The 21689-nt window shown below is 41.1% G+C and overlaps 1 protein-coding gene across 3 annotated transcripts in view; it reads right to left on the bottom strand.

Annotated features, from left to right (window-relative positions):
* Positions 1-21689, bottom strand: part of LOC103246597 (S-adenosyl-L-methionine-dependent tRNA 4-demethylwyosine synthase TYW1) — a 266737-nt gene that overhangs the window by 125627 nt on the left and 119421 nt on the right. For all 3 annotated transcript variants that reach the window (XM_073012657.1, XM_037990534.2, XM_037990535.2), the window contains exon 13: positions 12369-12504. In XM_073012657.1, the coding sequence (XP_072868758.1) occupies positions 12369-12504 (136 nt within the window). The remainder of the gene's footprint in view (positions 1-12368; positions 12505-21689) is intronic.

The raw sequence follows: 21689 nt of genomic DNA, 5'->3' as shown, positions 1-21689 counted from the left end.
CAGCTACTTGGGAGGCTGAGGCAGGAGAATTGCTTGAACCTGAGAGGCAGAAGTTGCAGTGAGCCGAGATCGTGCCACCGCACTCCAGCCTGAGTGACAGAGCAAGACTCTGTCTCAAAAAAAAAAAAAAAAAAAACAGGCCGGGCGCGGTGGCTCAAGCCTGTAATCCCAGCACTTTGGGAGGCCGAGACGGGCGGATCACGAGGTCAGGAGATCGAGACCATCCTGGCTAACACGGTGAAACCCCGTCTCTACTAAAAATATACAAAAAAAAACTAGCCGGGCGAGGTGGCGGGCGCCTGTAGTCCCAGCTACTCGGGAGGCTGAGGCAGGAGAATGGCGTAAACCCGGGAGGCGGAGCTTGCAGTGAGCTGAGATCCGGCCATTGCACTCCAGCCTGGGCGACAGAGCGAGACTCTGTCTCAAAACAAAACAAAACAAAACAAAACAAAAAACACTGAGACCTAATCATAAGACTATAGAATGCTTCCCCTCCCCATATACCATACCATTACGTTATTAAAGGTCTAGTGAGAGCAGTTCCTTTTACCTAGGATATCATGTTCAGCTAACAAGAAAAGTTACAAGGCATACTAAAAGGCGAAAAGCAAAGCTTAAAGAGACAGCATAAGCATCCAAACCAGATGCAAAAAGCTCCAGTGGATAAAGTACACAGCACACAAGAACAGATGGACAATGTAAACAGAGATGGAAATCCTAAGAAAGAATCAAACCAAAATGCTAGAGCTCTAAAACACTCTGATTTTGGAAATGAAGAATGGCCTTGAGACTGGACATGGCTGAGGAAGGAATCTCTGAGTTTAAGGATTCTCAACAGAAACCTCTAAAACCGAAAAGCAAAATGAAAAAAGACTGAAATAAACCAGAATGGAATATCCAGGAGCTGTGGGATAACTACAAAGCGTGTAATGTATGTGTAACAGGAATACCAGAAGGAAAAGAAAAAGAGAAAAGAACAAAAGTAATATTTGAAAGAATAATGACTCAAGATTTCCCCATGTTAATGTCAGGTACCAAACCACAGTCAGGAGGCTCCCAGAACACGAAGTAGGATGAACGCCAGAAAAACTATAGATAAGCATGTAAGTTTCAAATTATAGAAAATCAAATATTTAACAAATTCCAGAAAGAAGACAGAGGGAAAAAAGCCTTACATATAGAAAAGGAAAGAATGATTTCAACTTCTGTCCAGAAACCATGCGAGCAAGGAGATGGCAGGGTGAAATATTTAAAGTACTGAAAGAAAAAATCACCACCTAGAATGTGCACACTATGAAACTGTCCTTCAGAACAGAAGGAGAAATACTTTTTCAGACAACCAGAAACTGGGGGAATTTGTTGCCAGTAGATCTTCCTTGAAAGAAATGGGTTTTTTGTTTTTGTTTTTGTTTTTTTTGGAGACGCAGTCTCACTGTCTCCCAGGCTGGAGTGCAGCGGCGCAATCTCAGCTCACTGCAAGGTCCCCTCCCAGGTTCACGCCATTCTGCTGCCTCAGCCTCCCGAGTAGCTGGGACTCCAGGCACCTGCCACCACGCCCGGCTAACTTTTTGTATTTTTAGTAGAGACAGGGTTTCATCATGTTAGCCGGTATGGTCTCGATCTCCTGACCTCGTGATCCGCACGCTTCGGCCTCCCAAAGCGCTGGGATTACAGGCGTGAGCCACCGTGCCCAGCCGAAAGAAATGTTGAAAAAGTTCTTCAAAGAAAAGGAAAATGATATAGGTCAGAAACTCAGATCTAAGAAGAGAAAGGAAGAACATCAGAGAAGGAGTAAAATAAAAACGTTTATTTTTCTTATTCTTAATTCAACTAACAGATAGCAATTTGGCCAAAATAATAAAATAGCAACAATATATTGATTATGCATGCTTATGTATAAGTAAAATGAATGATGGCAATGACGTAAGGACAGGAGGGAAGAATCAGGATTATTTTGTTATTATAAGGAGGCCGGGCACGGTGGGTCAGGCCTATAATCCCAGCACGTTGGGAGGCCAAGGCGGGCAGATCACTTGAGGTCACGAGTTCAAGACCAGCCTGGCCAACATGGTGAAACCCCGTCTCTACTAAAAATAAAAAAAAAATAGCCAGGTGTAATGGCAGGCGCCTGTAATCCCTGCTACATGGGAGGCTGGCATAGGCGAATTGCTTGAACCCGGGAGGCGGAGGTTGCAGTGAGCTGAGATCAGGCCACTGAACTCCAGCCTGGGTGACAGAGTAAGACTTGGTCTCGAAGAAGAAAAAAAAAAAAAGATTACTTTGTTATTATAAGGTACTTGCCCTACTCAGGAAGCAACATAGTGTTCTTTGAAAATGGACTTCAATTACTGGTAGACCTATATTACAAACGCTAGGGAAAACACTAAAAAAGTAACAAGTGAAGTATGATTAATATGCTAAGAAAGGAGAGAAAATGGAATCATATATACATATATATATATATAATTTTTTTTTTTTTTTTTTGAGGCGGAGTCTGGCTCTGTGGCCCAGGCTGGAGTGCAGTGGCCGGATCTCAGCTCACTGCAAGCTCTGCCTCCCGGGTTTATGCCATTCTCCTACCTCAGCCTCCTGAGTAGCTGGGACTACAGGCGCCTGCCACCTCACCCCGCTAGTTTTTTGTATTTTTTAGTAGAGATGGGGTTTCACCAGGTTAGCCAGGATGGTCTCTATCTCCTGACCTCGCGATCCGCCCGTCTCGGCCTCCCAAAGTGCTAGGATTGCGCCCGGCCATGGAATCATATTTAACATACTCAAAACCATGAAAGAAAAAGTGTGGAATACAAAAACAGAAACAGAGAACAAGACCAACAAATAGAAAAGATTAACAAATTTAGTAGATGTTGATATCAACTTCCCTGAAATGTATGTGATATTGTTGCGAGAACAGACAAATAAACCAAAGGAAAAGAACAGAGCCCAGAAAAAGACTCACACAAATATAGTCAACTGATCTTTCGCAAAAGAGAAAAAAGTAATACAATGGGGAAAAGATAATTTTTTTCAACAAACAGTGCTGAAACTGGAAATTCACATGCAAAAAAAAAAAAAAAAAGAATCTAGACGAACACCTTATACCTCTCACAAAAATTAACTCTAAGTGTATTACAAAACTAAATGTGAAAGGCAAAACTTTAAGAGTTCTAGAAGATAACACAGGAGACAGTCTAGATGACCTTCGATTTGGTAATAACTTTTTAGATAGCAAACTAAAGGCGTGACCTGTGAGAGAAAAAATTGGTAAGTATTAAACATTTCTGCTCTTCAAAAGACACTGCCAAGACATGAAAAGACAAGCTACAGACTGACAGAAAATATTTGCAAAAGACATATTTGATAAAGGACTCCAAAATATACCAAGAACTCTTAAATCTCAACAATAAGAAAATGAACAACCCAATTAAAAACGGGCCAAAGACCATAACAGACATCTCATCAAAGACATACGAATGGCAAATAAGTGTATGAAAAAATGTTCCACATCACCTGTCATCAGGGAAATGCAAAACAAAACAACAATGACAGAAACTCTCATCCACTGCTGGTGGGAATACAAAATGGTACAGCCACTTTGGAAGACAGTTTGGCAGTTTCTTAAAAAACTAAGCAATACTCTTAGGAAACTACCCAGCAACTACACTCTTTGGTATTTACTCCAAGGAGTTGAAAATTTACATCCAAACACAAACTTGCACACATATGTTTATAGCAGCTGTGTTCAAAATTGCCAAAACTTGCAAGCACCCAAGATGTCCTTCAGTAGGTGAATAAACTGTGGTGCAGCCAGATAATGGAATACTGTTTAGCTCTAAAAAGAGATGAGCTATCCATGTGAAAACACATGGAAGGAACCTTAAATGCATATTGCTAAGTGAAAGAAGCAAATCTGAAGAGGCTACAAATGGTATGATTCCAACTATATGACATTCTGGAAAAGGCAAAACTGCGCAGACAGTAAAAAGATCCATGGTTGCCAGGGATGGGGGAGGGAGAGATAAACAGAGCACAGGAGATTCTTAGGGCAGTGAAACTACCCCATATGACACTGTAATGGTGGATACATGTCATTATACATTTGTCCACACCCACAGAATGTACAACCACAACAACGAACCCTAATGTAAAATACAGACTATGGCTGATAATGATGGATCCGTGTATGTTCATCAGTTATAATAAATGTGCCACTCTCGTGGGTGATGTTGATAAGGAGGTATGTATGCATGCATGTAATAGGGGGGGATATGGAAAATCTTTAGACCTTCTGCTCAATTTTGTTTTGAGTCTAAAACTGCTCTAAAATATAAAATCCATTAAAAAAAAAAAATCCAGACCCTCTACCTTATGCAATACCCTCAAATTAATTCAGATGATTCAGAGACCAAATTGAAAAATAATAATAACAACACTTCTGAAAGAGGAAAACATAAGAAACTATCTTCATGACCTTGGGGTGGGCAAAGATTTCACAAATAGGACAGGACAGGAAAAGCACTAAACATATACTTTTTAAAAAGTGATAAACTAGACTTTGTTAAAATGAAGAGCTCTGTTTATCAAGCAATATTAAGAGTTTAAACTGGCAAAGACAGGCCAGGCGCAGTGTCTCACACCTGTAATCCCAGCACTTTGGGAGGCTAAGGTGGGTGGATCACTTGAAGTCAGGAGTTTGAGACCAGCCTGACCAAACTGGTAAAACCCCATCTCTACTAAAAATACAGAATTAGCTGGGCATGGTGGTGCACGCCTATAATTCCAGTTACTTGGGAGCTGAGGCAGGAGAATCGCTTGAACCCAGGAGGCGGAGGGTGCAGTGAGCAAAGACCACGCCATTGCACTCCAGCCTGGGCAACAAGAGTGAAACTCCACCTCAAAAAAATAACATAAAATAAAATAAAATAAAATAAAATAAAATAAAATAAAATAAATAAATAAACTGGTAAAGACAGACTAGGAGAAGATATATGCAGTACCTGTATATGGACTTGTATTCAGAACCACTATTACTTGCAAAATCATGGAGGAATCTCAGAATACAATGTTGAGTGTTATTATACTATTATAATTGAGTTGTTATAATATTATAATGTTGAAAAATCAGACACAAAGGCATAAACAATCATTTCATTTATATAAAGTTCAAAAACAGGAAAACAAAAATAAATTTAAAAGTATAATAATAGGCAAAATTAATCTACGATGATAAAAGCTGGCATAGTTGTTCATAATATATAAACTATATAAAAATATAGCTGAAGGCCAGGCACAGTGGCTCATGCCTGTAATCCCAGTGTTTTGGGAGGCCAAGGTAGGAGGATCAGTATTTTGGGAGGCCAAGGTAGGAAGATCACTTGAAACCAGGAATTCAAGACCAGCCTAGGCAACAAACAAGACCCCATCTCTCAAAAAAAAATTTTAGCCAGGTGTGCTGGAGCACATCTGTATCCCAATTACTAGGGAGGCTGAGGCAGGAGGATTGCTTGAGCCCAGGAGTTCAAGACCAGCCTGGGCAACAAAAGGAGACTACCATCTCTATAAAAATAATAATAATTAGTAACATATATATTATAGTTGCAAAAATATGTACAACATGATTTCAATTTTATAAGTGAAATATAGACACAAATATATGAACATGCATAAAAACCATAGAAGATGTAATGCAATATAGTAACTGTTTACCTTTGAATTCTGGTAAAGTATGAGTCATTTTCTTCAATATTTATTTTCTAAATGTAAAGTTTTTAGTAGATACGCTATGCAATTCTTTAAGCTGATGAAAGGAAATGCTTTTGACTTCTTTATTTTTAGTAGATCAGTATTCACTACACTCAGATCGATTATTCACTCTCCCCATTTCCATCCTTCCCATTCGTCCCTCTACACAATGGCTTCGACACAAAACACTGCACCATACTTTCTTTTTGACATAGTAATTAAAGACCAACTGGTAAAGCTATTTTCCTTTTTGTTGTACCTTTATTTCGTAATCTTTCTGGAAACTCACTGTTTCCTTGAGTTGCAAGGAATTGAACCAATATCTTTATCAAATTCTTCCCAGACTCATTCTCTATGTGTGCTCTTCACGTTGAAAGCTTCAACACTTTTGTTCCCGCAGGCTCCCTCTTTGCCTTCTTTAGGCACTTCCTGGGTCATCCCACCTGCTTCCTTGCGTTTAACTACAATCTGTTGCTAAAGAGATGACTTTCAGATCTACACCCAGTATTCCTTCCCCAGTGTTAGCTCCTGAGTCTCCAAACCCATAGAAACTATTATCCACTAGACGTTACCTGATGCCTCAACACTAACCTAAGATGCAATACACCTACATTTCCCTAAAACAATATTAGGTAAAAGTCCGGTCTGGGGGGAACCAGTTGACTAAGGAGTTATCCCAGCTTGCAGACACTGGCTTTAGACAACACGTTTGCACAAATCAAGCACAGCAGTCTTGTCTGATTTCAGAAATGGCTGAAAGCAGAGTAACATTTTAGCTAAGCAGAGCAGGGTAAAATGGTGTTAAATCCAAGTTGAATGGAATCAGCCCTGGGGGATCTATGCCTGCGGATAGGGGTCCCATGGTTTACATGAAAGTTAAAGCCTTCAAAAAGGTGGTAACAAACAGATATCCAGATTAGCCAGATGGGTTAAGGCTCAAGAATAGACTTTGGTACCGATGATAAGAGGTGGAAATAAACAAAACAGGTCAATAAGAAGGGAAACTTGTCAGAACCATGGAAGGCAGACAAGCTCATCCTAAAGGAAAGGAAAGAAAAAGATATATTTCATTGACTACAAGAAACTCTAGGATAAAGGCCATGCCATGATTTAATGTACCATTATCTTATGCTTCCCCTTTGTGAAAGTCTCAATGCCACCAATTAAATATAACTTGTCATCTCTGGCAGCATTCAGTTTTTAAAATGTTCAAAAGTGACAAAATGTGCATGCTGCAACTCGGGAATAGCTGAGACTTTGTTCTCAGTGTGCTAAGGACAGAAAATCTGACTGTCAGGCCTCTAGGATGGGAAGAAGGATGCTGGGACATCACACACAGCTCCCTACTACTGGCCAACAAGCAGGAAACTGAGCAGGATGAATGACTACACTGTCTTCAATATGACAATCACAGAGAAGTGTTAATGACAAGGAAAAATACTTATGACATGATGTTAAACAAAAACAAAAGTAACATATAAGATGGAATTATTTGCAAAAAAGCATGCCCTCTCCCAGAGGATTAAGTAGAAGTACTTCAAATGTTAATTACTGTGTTAAGGTCCTGAAATCATAGGTAATTTCTTTCCTTGCTTCTTTATACTTCTCTTTACTTTCCCCAAATTTCCACAAGCAGCACATAATATTTTTATAACCCGATATAAGGTCAAATGTGAAATGCTTGTTTTTTAATTTGCAAATTGTGGGCCACATACATAAATTGGTTTATTTAAATATTAGACAGAGGGCTATCTCATTAATGTACAATAAGCCCTTCATACCAATGGAACAACCATTATTCAAATCATGATATCAGGTCAGAGTATCCTAACATCATCTATAGAGAGAGAGAGCCAATGGTCACTGTAACGCAAGAAATTATGTTGGTCATTTTTCTTTTTAAATATGAGGTTTCAAGAATGTCAATGCTATTACTTAAACAGAGAAAAGAATTAAACAGTTCAACTCACTACTGGATCTTGACCCTGACATAGTCATAGTCCAGCAGAGACACATCTGGTCACATTGCTGATAAAAGTTTACTGCTAAAAGCTGGCAGTGTTTTCTTGTATAAGATATATTTCTCTTTTTTTAAAAAAAAAAAGACTGACAAGTAGCTATCACGGACGGAAATTGAAGCTAACACATTTTTTACTCTGGTATCTTGATGGAATTGGTTTTTAGCCCACATACTCAAGTACCAATATATTTCTCTCCTCATATTGAAAAGGAACATTTTGACAAAGGATAAAGATCTAGAAATGTAAACATTATACTTGCCAAGAGTTAAAAACAAAATATACTACCTTCTACTTTGAGTAGTACTAGATCAGAAATAGGCTGAAAATCTTGGGACAAATCAAAATTTTTTGTTTATAAAGTTTAAGAAATTCTTTTCAAATGACTTTCCTTGCTCAGGCATAGTAAAAGCCTAATCAAAGAACAGAAGACAACAGTATGGATGTTCTAATTAAAATATCTGATATAACACTTTTATTTATAGTAATCTGATATCATTTGAGTTTTTATTTTTTATTGTAATATATTTATTTTGAGACAGAGTCTCGCTCTTGTTGCCTAGGCTGGAGTACACTGGTGTGATCTTGGCTCACTACAACCTCCACCTCCTGGGTTGAAGCAATTCTCTTGCCTCAGCCTCCCGAGTAGCTGGGATTACAGGTACCTGCCACCATGCCTGGCTAATTGTTTTTTGTATTTTTGGTAGAGATGGGGTTTCACCATGTTGGCCAGGCTGGTCTTGAACTCCTGACCTCAAGTGATCTGCCCACCTCAGCCTCCCAAAGTGCTGGGATTACAGGCGTTAGCCACTGCGTTCAGCCAGCATTTGAGTTTTTATATATGTGACCCTAGCTAATACATATAACTACAAAATAAATGTTTTAAGTGCCAAAATCTTCCTTAATAGCACTACTATGTCTTATAAGATCAGCCATTCAGAAGGAAATAACAGCTTGAGTCAATTTAAAGGAAAATTTTTAAGAGCAGCATCCTGCCACAAATCTTCTCTTACAAGGCAACAAAAACAATGCAAGAACAAGAAACAACTCTAATTGCTACAAAATGCTCAGAAAGCAATTGCCTTAATGTGTGGGCAGTTTAAATTGCCCAAGGAAACATTCCAACAAGAATTACATAGAGACAATAATGACTTCTATTTAAGATGCTCCTGGGTTGAAATTATTTTCTAACTTTAAGTTACAGCATCATGAGCAAACCCAGAGTAATTACAAGTGAATTCGCCACCCAAAGGCTAGTAACTTCAAGGTAAGAATTCAGTTTGTGGAACATTTTGACCAACGAAAGGAAGTAAACTATTAAGCTATGGTATCAATGTTTCCTTGTCATCTTCCACACTCTAAGAACACAGCCTAGATAACAATCTCAGATGGGCCTGACTTAGCCAGCTCCTGCTGTTTACTCCCACTTAAATCCATTCTAATTTTTATGCTATGTAAATCCAAGACAGCTTAGAAACCAAAGTAAGGCTTTTTTGCATTTCTTAAATAACATCAGTATTAATAACCAAAAAGGGCATGGATTTAACTTCTCGAGCATAAAACAGCAAAAGAAACCCACAGAGATTTAATCAGCTGGACAACTAGTAAAACACATATGGTACTTTACAAATCTCTGTTGAGTTTCCACCCACTCATTCTTTTAAGAAACAGGCTGGGCGCAGTGGTTCACACCTGTAGTCTCCGCACTTTGGGAGGTTGAGGCAGGCGGATCACTTGAGGTCAGGAGTTTGAGACCAGCCTGGCCAACATGGTGAAACCCCATCTCTACTAAAAATACAAAAATTAGCCAGGCATGGTGGTACGCAGCTGTAATCCTAGCTACTGGGGAGGCTGAGGCACAAGAATCGCTTGAACGCGGGAGGCAGAGGTTGCAGTGAACCGAGATCGTGCCACTGCACTCCAGCCTGGGCAACTGAATGAGACTCCTTCTCTTTTTTTTTTTTTTTTTTTTTTTTTTGAGAGGGAGTCTGGCTTCCTCTCCCAGGCAGGAGTGCAGTGGCGCAATCTCGGCTCACTGCAAGCTCCGCCTCCCGGGTTCACGCCATTCTCCTGCCTCAGCCTCCCGAGTAGCTGGGACTACAGGCGCCCTCTCAAACCAAAAAAAGGAAGAAAGGAAAAAAAGAAACATTTATCAGGCCTGGAGCAGTGGCTCATGCCTATAATCCCAACACTTCCAAGGCAGGAAGATTGCCTGAGGCCAGGAGTTTGACAGTCTCTACCAAAAAAAAAAGAAAAAAAATTAAAAAATTAACTAGGCATGGCAGTATGTGCCTATGGTCCCAGATACTTGGGAGGCTGAGGCAGGAGGATCATCTGGGCCCAGGAGTTGGAGGCTGCAGTGAGCTATGATGGTGCCACTGTGTTCCAGCTTTGGTGACCCAGTTTCCAAGAAAAAAAATGGAAGCATTTATCAAATACCTTAAAGTGTACTATGCTAGACATTTGTGCAGAATTCAGACGTAAGTAAGGGATCCAGCTCAGGAGAGAGCAGTTAAGACAAAACAGAAGAAAAACAGTGTTTTTTAATAGACATAAAACTTAGGAAGGGAAAAGGGGGCAGCTAATTATAATCAGAAAAGACTTTGCAGTAGAGGTAATAACAAAACTGGGTCTAGGAGGTGCACAGAATTTCTACAAGTCAAAGAAGGGAAAGAAAGAACATTCCTTCCAAAATCTGGGGAGACAGGAATCGAACAGAGAAGGTGATGGACACATGTGCAGAAATGGCAAGGTAAGCAGGGAAGCATGGCCCTCCTGGGGAATATGGTGAAAAATGAGTCAGAAAATGTACATCGAGGCCAGACAGTGATGGGTTAGGAATGTCAAAGTAAGCGCTGGGCACAGGAGAGAAAGGCAAGTTTTCTGGGACAGTGACTCCCATATCTGGCTGTATACCAAATGACACCTGGGATGTCTAACAAGCAGATTCTCAGATGCCATGAGGACCAGGAAATTGTCATTTTTTTTAAGCTCCTGGGGTGATTATCATTATCAGTCAGATGTCAAGAGTGCACAAACAATGCTTAGAAAAGTAACAGAAAGAAAGCGAGGAAGGAAGGAAGGAAGGAGAATTAATGGAAAAGCAGAACCGGAAGGTTACTTTAGGTGAAAAAGAAAAGGAAGGTAAGTATGCCATATGAAAATACACAAGAAAGGCCACATGTTTGCAGAAAATGACATTCAATGTGAACGTTCTGAGGCTATTGATGGCTTAGGAAATTTAGTCCTAGAAATTCAGGAAAATTAACTTCATATTTAAACATACACTATTTGCAGAAACTGTTGTGTTTTTTTTTTTTTTTTTTTAGATGGGGGTCTCACTGTCGCCCACGCTGGAGTGCAGTGGTGCAAACTCGGCTCACTACAACCTCTGCCTCCCAGGCTCAAGCGATTCTCCCACCTTAGTCTCCTGAGTAGCTGGGACCACAGGTAATTTTTGTATTTTGTTTTTTGGTAGAGACAGGGTTTTGCCATGTTGCCCAGGCTGGTCTTGAACTTCTGACCTCAAGCGATCTGCGCACCTTGGCCTTCCAAAGTGCTGGGATTACAGGTGTGAGCTACCACACCCAGCCTGCAGACGCCTCTTTTAAGGTGGTTATGTACCGTCGGCCCTCCGTATCTGTGGGTTCCATTTCCACACATTCAACCAAACCATGGATGAAAAATATTTGGGAAAAGTAAAACAATTAAAAATCACACAAATATTTAAAATGCAGTATAACAACTACTTACATGGCGTTTACATTGTACTACATATTATAAGTAATCTAGAGATGATTTAAAGTATACAGGATGAGTGTAGGTTATGTGCAAATACTATGCCATTTTATTTTTATTATTTATTTAATTTTTTTTTTTTTTTTTTTTTTTTTTGAGAGAGAGTCTCACTCTGTCACCTAGGCTGCAGTGCAGTGACATGATCTTGGCTCACTGCAGCCTCCACCTCCCAGGTTCAGGCAATTCTCCTGCCTCAGCCTCCCAAATAGCTGGGAAAATAGGTGCATGCGATCACAACTGGCTAATTTTTTGGTATTTCTAGTAGGGATGGGGTCTGACCATGTTGGCCAGGCTGATCTTGAACTCCTGACCTCAAGTGATCTGCCTGCCTCGCCCTCCCAAAGTCCTAGGTTTGCAGGCGTGAACCACCACGCTCGGCCTATGCCATTTTATATAAACTTGAGCATCTGTGGATTTTGGTACCCACTGGGGAGTCCTACAACCAATCTTCCATAGACTCTGGGTTGGGTATCTATGGGAAATTGGTTCCAGGACCAACTGTTATTAATTAACTTTGGAAGTATATATACCTCTCTCCCTAAATGAATGAAAAACAAATGATACATACAAAGTAATAGTGCTACAAACTTAAGAGGAACTCAATAATTATTTATCAAATAGTAAATGTTCAAAATTCCTTGAAGAAGGAAGTCTTTAAAAAGTTGAAAGGTATATTTCATCATTTTTTTTATTTTAAAGAGAAAAGAGGAAAAAGTACCTCTGTTCTTTTCTTCCATCTTTCCTTCTTTCTTTCGTTTTAACTTCAGTACACACCTGAGGGTTGTTTATTTATTTTTAAGATGTCATAATTCTTACCTTGGCTGCCAAGGCTTTTAAACTGTCAAGGAATCTCTGCCAGAAATCCTTGAAGAGTGGGCGGTCGATTTTCTTCAGGCTCTCTTTGGTACTGGCATCCACACTGACATACAGCTGAGTAACTGGCTTGAGGTTCCTTAGTAATTAAAAAAAAAAAAAGAAAGAAAAATTACTCCTCTATCAGGCTTTCCATGATATAAAACTTGCAATCTGTAATAGACGTGGGGATTAAACACTTCACTGGGTCTAGAGACTTCTACTTCCCCCAAAAGACTGAACTAATCATTTTAATCATGTGACAAAATGGGATGGCCTCTGGTTATTTTTTAAATGACTGGAAACCATTCCGAATACATTGAAAATACTGAATTACTTACAATTGGTCCTTCTTCAAATACTAAGTTTGAATGGAAAACAAACAAAATGTGATCTAACTTCAGGTCTGACAGCATCAGCCCAGCACAATTAGAGGGGCTCTCTGATCTAACTTCCCCACCCACACACTGTGCCAGCCACATGGGGTCTGTGCTGCTGGGCCACCTCCCTCCATCAATTCACTGATGGAAGTCTTCTAAGGAACAAGAAACAATCCCAAAAGCTCAGGCCTTTTTCGAAGGACACAGGGTCACACCTATGCTTCCGTAAGTGGGAATGGGTTTCATGTCCAGCCTTGGGTGGGCAAACAATGACCTATTTGGGGAACTTTAAGTAGTGCAGACCTAGGACAGTAGCAACCTCATACTTACACAGGAGCACAGCCCAGAAGAAGAGAAGAAAAAAATGCATTCTTATTTTCCTTGCCTTTACAATCAGTTTCCATGAATACCACTCATTCTACACTTCTCTCAAATTCACTGCATTTCATAATTTCTTTCCTACCTACTAGATTTCTAGTAGGTCCTTCTTCTAGTAGGTCTTTTTCCCCTGGCCCAATCCCCAGACAGGGTCTCATTCTCATCCAGGCTGGAGCAAAGTGGCGCAATCACAGCTCACCGCAGTCTCAACCTCCCAGGCTCAAGTGACCCTCTTATCTCAGTGTCTTGAGTAGCTGGGACCACACGCATGCGCCACCACGCCCGACTAATTTAAAAAATTTTTTTTTGTAGAGACAGGGGTCCCACTAGGTTACCCAGGGTAGTCTGGAACTCCTGGGCTCAAGCGATGCACCCACCTCAGCCTCCCAGAGTGTTAGAATTAGAGGTGTGAGCCACTGCACCCCACCCTACTAGATTTCTTTCAAGTAATACATTAAACCTAGACTATACTTTTTCTTTTACTTTTCTTTTTTTTTTTTTTTTTTTTTTTTTTGTGAGATGGAGTCTCGCTCTGTCATCCAGGCTAGAGTACAGTGGTGCAATCTCAGCTCACTGCAACCTCTGTCTCCCGAGTTCAAGTGATTCTCCTGCCTCAGCCTCCTAAGTAGCTGGGATTACAGTTGCACCCTGCCACATCCGGCTAATTTTTGTATTTTTAGTAGAGACGGGGTTTCACTATGTTGGCCAGGCTGGTCTTGAACTCTTCACCTCAGGTGATCCACCCACCTTGGCCTCCCAAAGTGCTGGGATTACAGGCGTGAGCTACTGTGCCCGGCCTAGACTGTACTTTTTCTAAAGCCTCTCCCCTTCTCTCTTCAAATGGGTCTCATAATTCATTCTCTTCAGTAAATTTAGAACTAGCAGAAAGAAATTCCCCCTTAATAATCTTCTGATCAAATTCTCCCAATATTCTTTTTCTATAAGGGTTCCACAATTTATTCCACATTTTTACCTAGAAGTTTTATGCATTTTTTGTTTCAAAGTCCATGCATTTTTAAAAAATGAAAATATCATTCACATGCGATACAATTCACCACTTTAAAATGGTTTATGTGCTTTATATACGTATCAGTAGCAGCCTTATCAATCTTTGAGTGTAAGACCTTGAAGAGCAAGAATCCTATTTTTCTTTTTATCCAGCCACACAGGCAGACATTAAAGCTACTTTTTAGGAGATATTGTTGATTTCAGCAGACAGAATTTTTAAGGGAATATAGGCCAAACAGATGCTTACAATGATGTGGCTTAGTGACATATAGAAAAATCACAAGTGTCTAGACTTCTATTCGCTTCTGTTAAAAGCGGAGAGGCTCTGACCAAATGTAGGACAGAGGTGATTAAGATCCTGGCAGGCTCTCATTGCTTTAATGCCTCTGCAATACCGACATACTAAGGGAATCCTTCAAAGTTCAGGTAATGTGTCACTACTGAGCAAAGCACATTAATTACTGAAAATGTAAAACAAAAGCATCAGTAATAACAGCATTCTGTCTCATCACCCCTTTGCTGAGTGCCTCTTTAATAAAAGACAAGCTATGCTTCCTTAACTGGACTTTTATTTAAAAAAAAAAAAAAAAAGACTGTCTTAATGGCTACTGCTGGCTATCATCATCTGATACTAACAGGACTTTGTTAAAAGCTTCCTGATGCAAAATGAGAACTGCCCTGACCTTTTCACTATGCTTCCATAACTACTTAAGCTTATGAACAGTACATTCCAAAGGCCATACTCCTTTTACAAACCTCTATCATTTACAAAACAGGAAGCCCTGGACACTGACACTACCAGTAAGGAATTCTAGTCAATACTAGATGTCTGAGAGGCTACACTCAGGGAAGTCTCCAGATCTCTTGTCAAGGAGCAGAGGAAGAATGGAGAAGAGGAAAAGGTCCCCAGGAATTACAGAGCTCATTTCTAAGGGGCTCAAAATTAGCAAAGAGGCCTTTGGAGATACATATTTTCTGAGCTTTAGGGATCTTGTTTCTGCCTAGCACTGGTCTCTATTCACCCAGAAGAGACAATGAGGCTCCCAGTAGGGTCACCTATCTGTCTCTATTCTACACAGAGATAACAAATGTTCCCAAAAAGCAAAAGAATCTTACATCATCAAAATCATCATAATAATAATTCCTGCATCTGAGAATCTCACAGCACTGCTGGGAGTAATGAAAAAGGATATCCTCTGCTCTCCCAAAAAGAGACAATATCGAAGATAGACAACCTTAAGCCCAGTCCTCTGTAAAAATGCTCAAGGATTCGTGATGTGAGTATTGTAAGGACCCTTTATCTTAATATTAAATCTCTGAGTGAAGAATTATCACATATAAAACTGTGCTGACGAACATAAAAATCTCCCTCCCATGTTGCCTTTCTGTAGAGATTATCAGGCCTCATTCTACCTTCCAAGGCTCAGAAGGTAGAATGAGGCCTGACAATATCTGCAGGAAAAAAAAAAAAAAAAAGGAGAGAGATTATGTTTGTAAGAAATCCAAGCAAACAGTGACTGTGAAGCTCCTCCTTGGGATAAAAAAATAACCCGAGTGACCCAAACATGCAATGATATTAAAACCTAAATCTCTAAGACAATCTGGGGCTGTCAGATCAAGCCAAATAGCTCAGGAGGAAGAGAGCAGGAGGGTGAAGGAGAAGGAGAGAATGATTTAGCATTCACCAAGCTGGCACACCGCCGTGTGCTTTATCCTTCTTCATCAGTTCGCTGAATCCTCACAATAAAACGACCACGTAGTCGCTACTTATGCCCATTTTAGAGACGATGAAGCTGAGGTTCAAGAGGTTAAGTAACATGTGCAACAATCTATAAAGAATAAGCGTCAGGCTGGGCGCGGGGGCTCATGCCTGTAATCCCAACACTTTGGGAGGCTGAGGCAGGAGGATCACCTGAGGTCAGGAGTTTGAGACCAGCCTGGCCAACATGGTGAAACCCCATCTCTACTAAAAAATACAAAAATTAGCCGGGCATGGTGGCGGGCGCCTGTAATCCCAGCTACTCAGGAGGCTGAGGCACAAGAATCGCTTAAACCTAGGAGGCAGAGGTTGCAGTGAGCCGAGATGACACCACTATACTCCAGCCTGGGCAACAGAGCAAGACTCCATCTCAAAAAAAAAAAAAAAAAAAAGAAAGAAAGAAAGAAAAGAAAAACAGTAAGCATCAAGAAGATTCAAGTCCAGAGATGACTCCAGAGCCTTTCTCCTAACCCTGCCCATTATGACAAAATCCACAGTGTGGCTCAGTGTTCAAGTCACAGCGGTTACATGTAACAAGCAGTATTCCGTAAATGAAAAATCCAAGAGAATACAGATGATCTGTGAAATGCAGATTCTGACTGCAAAGTCCTAAAAGAAGCCAAAACAACAAGTCCTCGGGAAGAAATTCTGAACTTAATTCCTTTCAGGGGCCTATGCACTTCACTCAACATTTGTCTATGAACTGAACACTGAGGCCAAGAGGCTTAGCCCTCAATATTTATATTCTGGAGGGAACAGAAGATGGATGCGAGTCCCATCACGCAGCGCCATGACTAAGGTGGGGAAAATGCCAGTGGGAATAAATGGAGGAGTGAGTTGATTTTGCTTGGCAAAATCATACAAAAGATGTAACAAGGTCAAAGTCAAAGCTGATCTCTGAAGGACACAGAGTTCATCAGGAAGAGAATGAGATCATTTCCAGGGATGTCCAAAGAAGAAATGCAAAGGCCTGCAGCTGTGAGTTGCCGCAGGATAAAGGAATCACAAACTATCCCCCGTGGCTCTAACATGGCAAATGGAATTGGGGGATGCCTGCAGCCACGTCTCATGTCCTGCCAGGGTTAGGTTTGGTTTACTGAAGTTTTATGTAGCCAGTGACACAATCAGATCAGTGCTGATGAAAGTCACGTGGCTCCAGTGTGATGGAGGGATTAAAAAGCCAGCACAGCGCACCGTTCTGCATCTGGCTCCCCCGTGCCTCCCACTTATCACCAATCCAACAACCTCTTAACCACAATTTAAAACTCCGAAAAGCTCTAATAACCAAAAGGTTGCTTTTCTAAGTTTGGAGACAAACTTAGTTGAAAGTGAAATCTGACTTACAAGGCTGTTTGTATTCTTCATTTTTCTTTTCTTTTCTTTTCTTTTTTTTAAAGACAGTCTTGCTCTGTCACCCAGGCTGGAGTGCAGAGGCACGATCTCGGCTCACCACAACCTCCACCTCCTGAGTTCAAGCGATTCTCCTACCTCAGCCTCCCCAGTAGCTAGTTTTACAGGCACAGACCACCACACCTGCCTACTTTTTGTATTTTTAGTGGAGACGGGGTTGTGCCATGTTGGCCAGGCTGGTCTTAAACTCCTGGCCTCAGGTGATCTGCCTGCATCGGCCTCCCAAAGTGCGGGGATTACAGGCATGAGCCATGGTGCCTGGGTAATTTTTCCATTTCTGTGACTAAGCATACTTTATTGTAGAACTAATTACATGTGTGTGGCGCTAGGGTGCTGGAGATGTTCCATAAAATACAGTGGATATACTGTATTGTCTTTCTAAAATTCTGAAACACTTTTGGGCACAAGGGATAAAAGATTGTGAACTTGTAGAAATCATTCCATATCAATACATAAAGAGTGCACTTTTTTTTTTTTTTTTTTTTTGAGACAGAGTCTCGCTCTGTCACCCAGGCTGGAGTGCAATGGCACAATCTCAGCCCACTGCAACCTCTGCCTCTCAGGTTCAAGTGATTCTCCTGCCTCAGCCTCCGGAGTAGCTGGGAATATAGGCACCCACCACCATGCCCAGCTAATTTTTTGTATTTTTAGTAGAGACAGCATTTCACCATGTTAGCCAGGCTGGTCTTGAACCGACTTCAGGTTATCTGCCTGCCTTGGCCTCCCAAAGTGCTGGGATTACAGGCGTGAGCCACCGCGCCCAGACTTTTCTTTGATTTTCTAACAACTACAGATAAAGAACGCACTTTGTGATTTCTCTTTGATATTCTGGTTATTTAACAGTGTGTTGTTTAATTTCCACATATTTGCGAATTTCCCGAATTCTAGTTTGTGAAGTCCTTGGTCATTATTTGTCCAAATATTCTTTCTTCTCACTTCTCTCTCTCTCCTGTCCTTCTGGAATTCCCTTTATAAATATGTTGGCATGCCTGAAGGTGCCCCATGGGTCTCTGAGAGACTTTAGTGATAGTTTATCTGATGAGTCATCATTTTCATACTTTTGTTTCTTTGAAAATGCTTTTCTGGCCAGGCGTGGTGGCTCACGCCTGTAATCCCACCACTTTGGGAGGCCGAGGGGGGCGGATCACTTGAAGTCAGGAGTTCAAGACCATCCTGGCCAACATGGTGAAACCCTGTCTCTTCTAAAAATACGAAAATTAGCCAGGCATGGTGCCCCATGCCTGTAATCCCAGCTACTCAGGAGGCTGAGACAGGAGAATTGCTTGAACCCAGGAGGCAGAGGTTGCAGTGAGCCAAGATTGCACCATTGCTCTCTAGCCTGGGTGACAGAGCAAGACTCCACCTCGAAAAAAAAAGAAAAAGAAAAAGAAAATGCTTTCCTGTAGTTCTTTGAACACATTTAAAATAGCCAATGTCCTGATACCCGGCCACTGCACTCCAGCCTGGGCAACAGAGCGAGACTCCGTCTCAAAAAAAAAAACAAAAAAAAATAGCCAATGTCAAATCTTTGTCTAGTAAGTCCAACATCTAGGCTTCCTTGTAGACGGATTCTATTCTCTGTTTTCTTTCATGTGTATAGGCCACATTCTTGTTTCCTTGTATATCTTGTGGGTTTCTTTAAAGTAAACACTAGACATTTTCTTTTTATTTGTTTATTTTTTGAGACAAGGTCTCACTCTGTCCCCCAGGCTGGAATGCAGTGGCACAGTCATGGCTCACTGCAATCTTGAACTCCTGAGCTCAAGCAACCCTCCTGACTCAGCATCCTCAGTAGCTGGGACTACAGGCATGCACCAAAACATGTGGCTAATGTTTTAATTTTTGGTAGAGACAGGGTCTCACTATGTTGCCCAGGCCAGTCTCAAACTCCTGGCTTCAAACAGTCCTCCCGTCCCAGCCTCTCGAAGTGCTGGGATGACAGATATAAGCCACAGCGCCTGGCCATTATTTTAAATAACATTAGTGGCAACTCTGGAAATCAGATACATCTCAACCCAGGTTGGTTTGGTTTGGTTGGTTACCCTGGTTTTGGGCATATTGTTTTGTTTGTTTCTTGGTTTTCTCTTTTGCTGTTTATTGTTGCTGAAATAATTTGGCAAATTCAATATTCATTGTTGTGTTTGGCCACTGAAGTCTCTGTTTGGTTAGCTTAGTGGTCAGCTTATGAATGGACAGAAATATCCTTAAATGCTTCCAACTAGTAAGCCTCCTAGCCTTTGTCAAGGGGCTCTGTGATTTTGCCTTCATCACCCAGGCAGGCAGTTTGCAACTCTGCCTTGGTTTTCGCTGCCTGCTTACTCAGGAAGAACCAAGGGCACAGGGCCTTCTCAATTCTTCTCCAGCATGCCTACAGTCCTGATCGTGTAAGTGGTATTGGAGATTCCCAGGAATACGATGGAGCTTTTCAAAGTCCTCTATGACATCTCATGGCCCAGCTTTTCCTTTTACATTTGAGCTTCTTGTGAGCTTCTTGTTTGCCCTAGCTGTTAATGCCACTTGAGGCAGCTTTGTGAAGTTAAACAATCGTCCGTAATGGTGTAGGAGAAACATCCAGACAAAGGCTTTTTACACCAGACAAACTTGAGTCACTTCAAATAAAGACAACTCCTGTGAGAGAAAGTTTCCAGGTTTGCCATACAAGTTATATACAATGACAATTTCCTAGGAATGACACTTTGAAGGAGTTCCCACTCTGTTTTGCCCCCTCCCACAGCTGCTGGGCTACTGGTTTTTACTGTGGTTGTGAGCTACTGGTTTTCTTTTTTGTTTTCTGTTGAAACGGAGTCTTGCTCTATCCCCTAGGCTGTAGTGCAATGGTGTGATCTCGGCTCACTGCAACTTCTGCCTCCTGAGTTCAAGTGATTCTCCTGCCTCAGCCTCCCGAGTAGCTGGGCTTACAGGTGCCCACCACCACACCTGGCTAAATTTTTGTATTTCAGTTGAGACAGGGTTCACTATGTAGGTCAAGCTGGTCTTGAACTCTTGACCTCAAATGATCCGTCTGCCTCAGCCTTCCAAAGTGCTGGGATTACAGGCCTGAGCCACTGCACCCGGCCAAGCTACTGGTTTTCAAGGCTAGGGAAAGTGAGAATGGAATAGAACAAGTTAACATCACAAAGCTCACTTTTCTTACTGAGATGCAGCCATTTTTTTGTGAATATATGCTCCTTACATTGTTGCATGCCTTTGGTTAATTTCCACAGGTAAGAAAAAGTCGCTTGTGACCATTTTTGCCAGTATTCTCATTGTTTTCACAGAGAAACAGGATTTTTAAGGTCTGTGCTTTGCTATTTCTGCTGACATCCAACCCACATATTTTGTTTTCTTATCTATCATCATTCATCAATATATTTTCTATTTCCACTGTACCTTCTTTTTGACCCACAAGTAAATAAGAAGTGTGTTGCTTAAATTCCAGAATATTCTAATTATCTCTTGGTATTTAATTCCATTGTGTTCAGATATCACACTCTATACAATTTCAACCCTGTTTTGAAATGTCTATAATGTTCAGCAAATGGCCATTTGGTAATTTTTCTGTGAACAAGTTCTGTGCTCTTGAAAAGAATCTGTATTCAGGCCAGACGTGGTGGCTTATGCCTATAATCCCAGCACTTTGGGAGGCCAAGGCAGGCATATTAGCTGAGGTCAGGAGTTCAAGACCAGCCTGGCCAACATGGTGAAACCCCGTTTCCCTCAAAAAATAAAAAAATTAGCCGGTGTGGTGGCGTGCGCCAGTAGTCCCAGCTACTGGGGATGGTGAGGTGGGAGAATCACTTGAACCCGAGAGGCAGAGGCTGCAGTGAGCTGAGATCGCACCACTGCACTCCAGGCTGGGTGACGGGGTGAGACCCTGTCTCAAAAAAAAAAAAGAAAAGAAAAGAAAAGAAAAAGAAAAAATCTGTATTCCAAAGTTTCTGGTTGGAATGCTCTATTTCTGTGATATAGGTTAAATCTGTTAATTCCATTGCTCAAATCTTCAATACTCCTACTAATTTTGATTTATCAGTTTCAGAGAAATCAGTTAAAAATCTATTATTTCTCCCCTTTTGTAGTCTGTCAATGTTGAGACTATATTATTCAGTGTTAAAAATTTTGAGTTGTTATATGATTTTATGTTTCTGGTGGGTTTAACATTTTATTATTAAGAAATGTCCATCTTGTCCAGGTGCAGCAGCTCATTCCTGTGATCCCAGCACTCTGGGAGGCCAAGGTAGGCAGGTCACTTGAAGTCAGGCATTTGAGACCAGCCTGGCCAATGTGGTGAAACCGTCTCTACTAAAAATACAAAAATTAGTTGGGCATAGTGGTGCATGCCTGTAATCCCAG

The sequence above is a fragment of the Chlorocebus sabaeus genome, chromosome 28, assembly GCF_047675955.1.
Source record: "Chlorocebus sabaeus isolate Y175 chromosome 28, mChlSab1.0.hap1, whole genome shotgun sequence".
In the NCBI taxonomy this organism is placed as follows: Eukaryota; Metazoa; Chordata; class Mammalia; order Primates; family Cercopithecidae; genus Chlorocebus; species Chlorocebus sabaeus.
This window is presented reverse-complemented; position numbering and strand designations above follow the sequence as displayed.